General features: G+C 44.0%; 1 protein-coding gene across 1 annotated transcript; it reads right to left on the bottom strand.

Moving 5' to 3' along the window:
• Positions 1–720: 720 nt before the first annotated feature.
• LOC109221640 lies at positions 721–1,125 on the bottom strand. Its single transcript, XM_019386109.1, has one exon. The coding sequence runs from the start codon at positions 1,123–1,125 to the stop codon at positions 721–723; it is 405 nt and encodes a 134-aa protein (XP_019241654.1).
• Between the last annotated feature and the right edge of the window lie 613 nt (positions 1,126–1,738).

Consider the following 1,738-nt stretch of genomic DNA (forward strand, 5'->3'; position numbering starts at 1 on the left):
GGTTTGACTCCGTGTTTGATCTGCAGCTGTCTAATTATGTAACTCTCTCTTTCCAAAGTTGTTTTACTGCATGACTCTCTCTTTTACTCCACAAAGCTGTTTCAAACAAGTCTTTTTTAACACTGTTTTCTTACTAAAACCCTTTCAAAACTATGTCAAGCACTCTCACTCTATTCCTAAGTCCCTAGGTTCTGCCCCCTCCAATGTGTGTACTGCCTTGGGATCCTTTTGAGAACCCTCTGAACTCTGGAACACCGAGGCTGGCCCTTCCACACTGCACTTACTCAATTTGGTTACCAAGTCTAGGTTTGAGCACTGCCCGAGATCCTTGAGATCCTTAGGGAACTCTAACGCACCTAGACAATGATATTGTCTTTGAAATTGGCGTTCGAGGCTATTGGAGGTTTGGGGAAATCACTTGGGCCTGCTTCAGGCTCCCTATTGTGTAACTTCTTCTTTTTCTTATCTACTTACGTAATTGTTCATCTGGTTTGTAATAATTATTTGTAAACGAACATTGGGATTGGCTAGTGAAAAGGGGAGGGTAGTTACCCATGTTATCAATATCAATGGGTAGAAACCATGCCTTAGNAAGTGCAAGGCCCCTTTTGGTAGCACTTTCTTGATTATGTAGGGTCCTTGCCGATTCGATGCGAACTTTCCTTTAGCTTCAACCTGGTGCGGAAGGATGCGTTTCAAAACTAGCTGGCCTACCTCAAACTAGCTTGGGCGCACTTTCTTATTGTAAGCGCGTGCCATTCTTTGCTGGTATAACTGGTTGAAACACACTGCTGCTAGCCGTTTTTCATCGATCAACATCAGTTGTTCTAATCGGGTCTTGACCCACTCAGTGTATTCAACCTCTGATTCCACAATAATTCGGAGAGAGGGAATTTCGACTTCAGCGAGTATTACAGCTTCAGTTCCATATAAAAAGCAGATACGGAGTTGCACCAACAGATGTGCGAATAGTTGTGCGGTATCCCAAAAAGAGTAAAAAGGCAACTTTTCATGCCATTGCCGGGAACCTTGGATCATCTTCCTAAGAATCTTCTTGATGTTCTTGTTCACCGCTTCAATGACTCCATTGGCTTTTGGTCGGTAAGGGGTAGAATGGCGATGCATGATTTTAAAAGTTCGCACACCTCCTTCATCAGATGACTATTTAGTATTGGCTGCATTATCAGTGATAATGGTCTTTGGGATACCAAAGCGACAGATGATGTTGGAATGAACAAAGTCTACCACTGCTTTCTTGGTGACTGCTTTGAAAGTGACGGCCTCCACCCACTTGGTGAAGTAATCAATTGCAACCAAAAGGAATCTATGTCCATTTGAAGCCTTTGGCTCGATTGGCCCAATAACATCCATTCCCCAAGCAACGAAAGGCCAAGGAGAGGACATGGGATGCAACTTCGAAGGAGGCGAGTGAATCAGGTCACCATGAATCTGGCATTGGTGACACTTGCGAACAAAACTAAAGCAATCTCGCTCCATAGTAAGCCAATAATACCTTTCCCGCAGAATCTTCTTCGCCAAAACATATCCATTCACGTGAGGTCCCCATACCCCCGAATGCACCTCGCTCATGATCCACTCCACTTCTGTGGCATCTATGCATCTCAACAAGTTTAAATCAGGGGTCCTCTTGTACAGAATTTCCCCATTCAAGAAGAAACCACTGGAGAGCCGCCTTATAGTTCTTTTTTGATCTCCTTTGGCATGCTCTGGATATTCT

The sequence above is a fragment of the Nicotiana attenuata genome, unplaced genomic scaffold (genome assembly GCF_001879085.1).
Source record: "Nicotiana attenuata strain UT unplaced genomic scaffold, NIATTr2, whole genome shotgun sequence".
NCBI classification, from domain to species: domain Eukaryota; kingdom Viridiplantae; phylum Streptophyta; class Magnoliopsida; order Solanales; family Solanaceae; genus Nicotiana; species Nicotiana attenuata.

What these genes read in the sequence shown, in the direction of transcription:
- LOC109221640 (XM_019386109.1), bottom strand. Translation starts at nt 1,125, where the DNA reads ATGCATCGCCATTCTACCCCTTACCGACCAAAAGCCAATGGAGTCATT.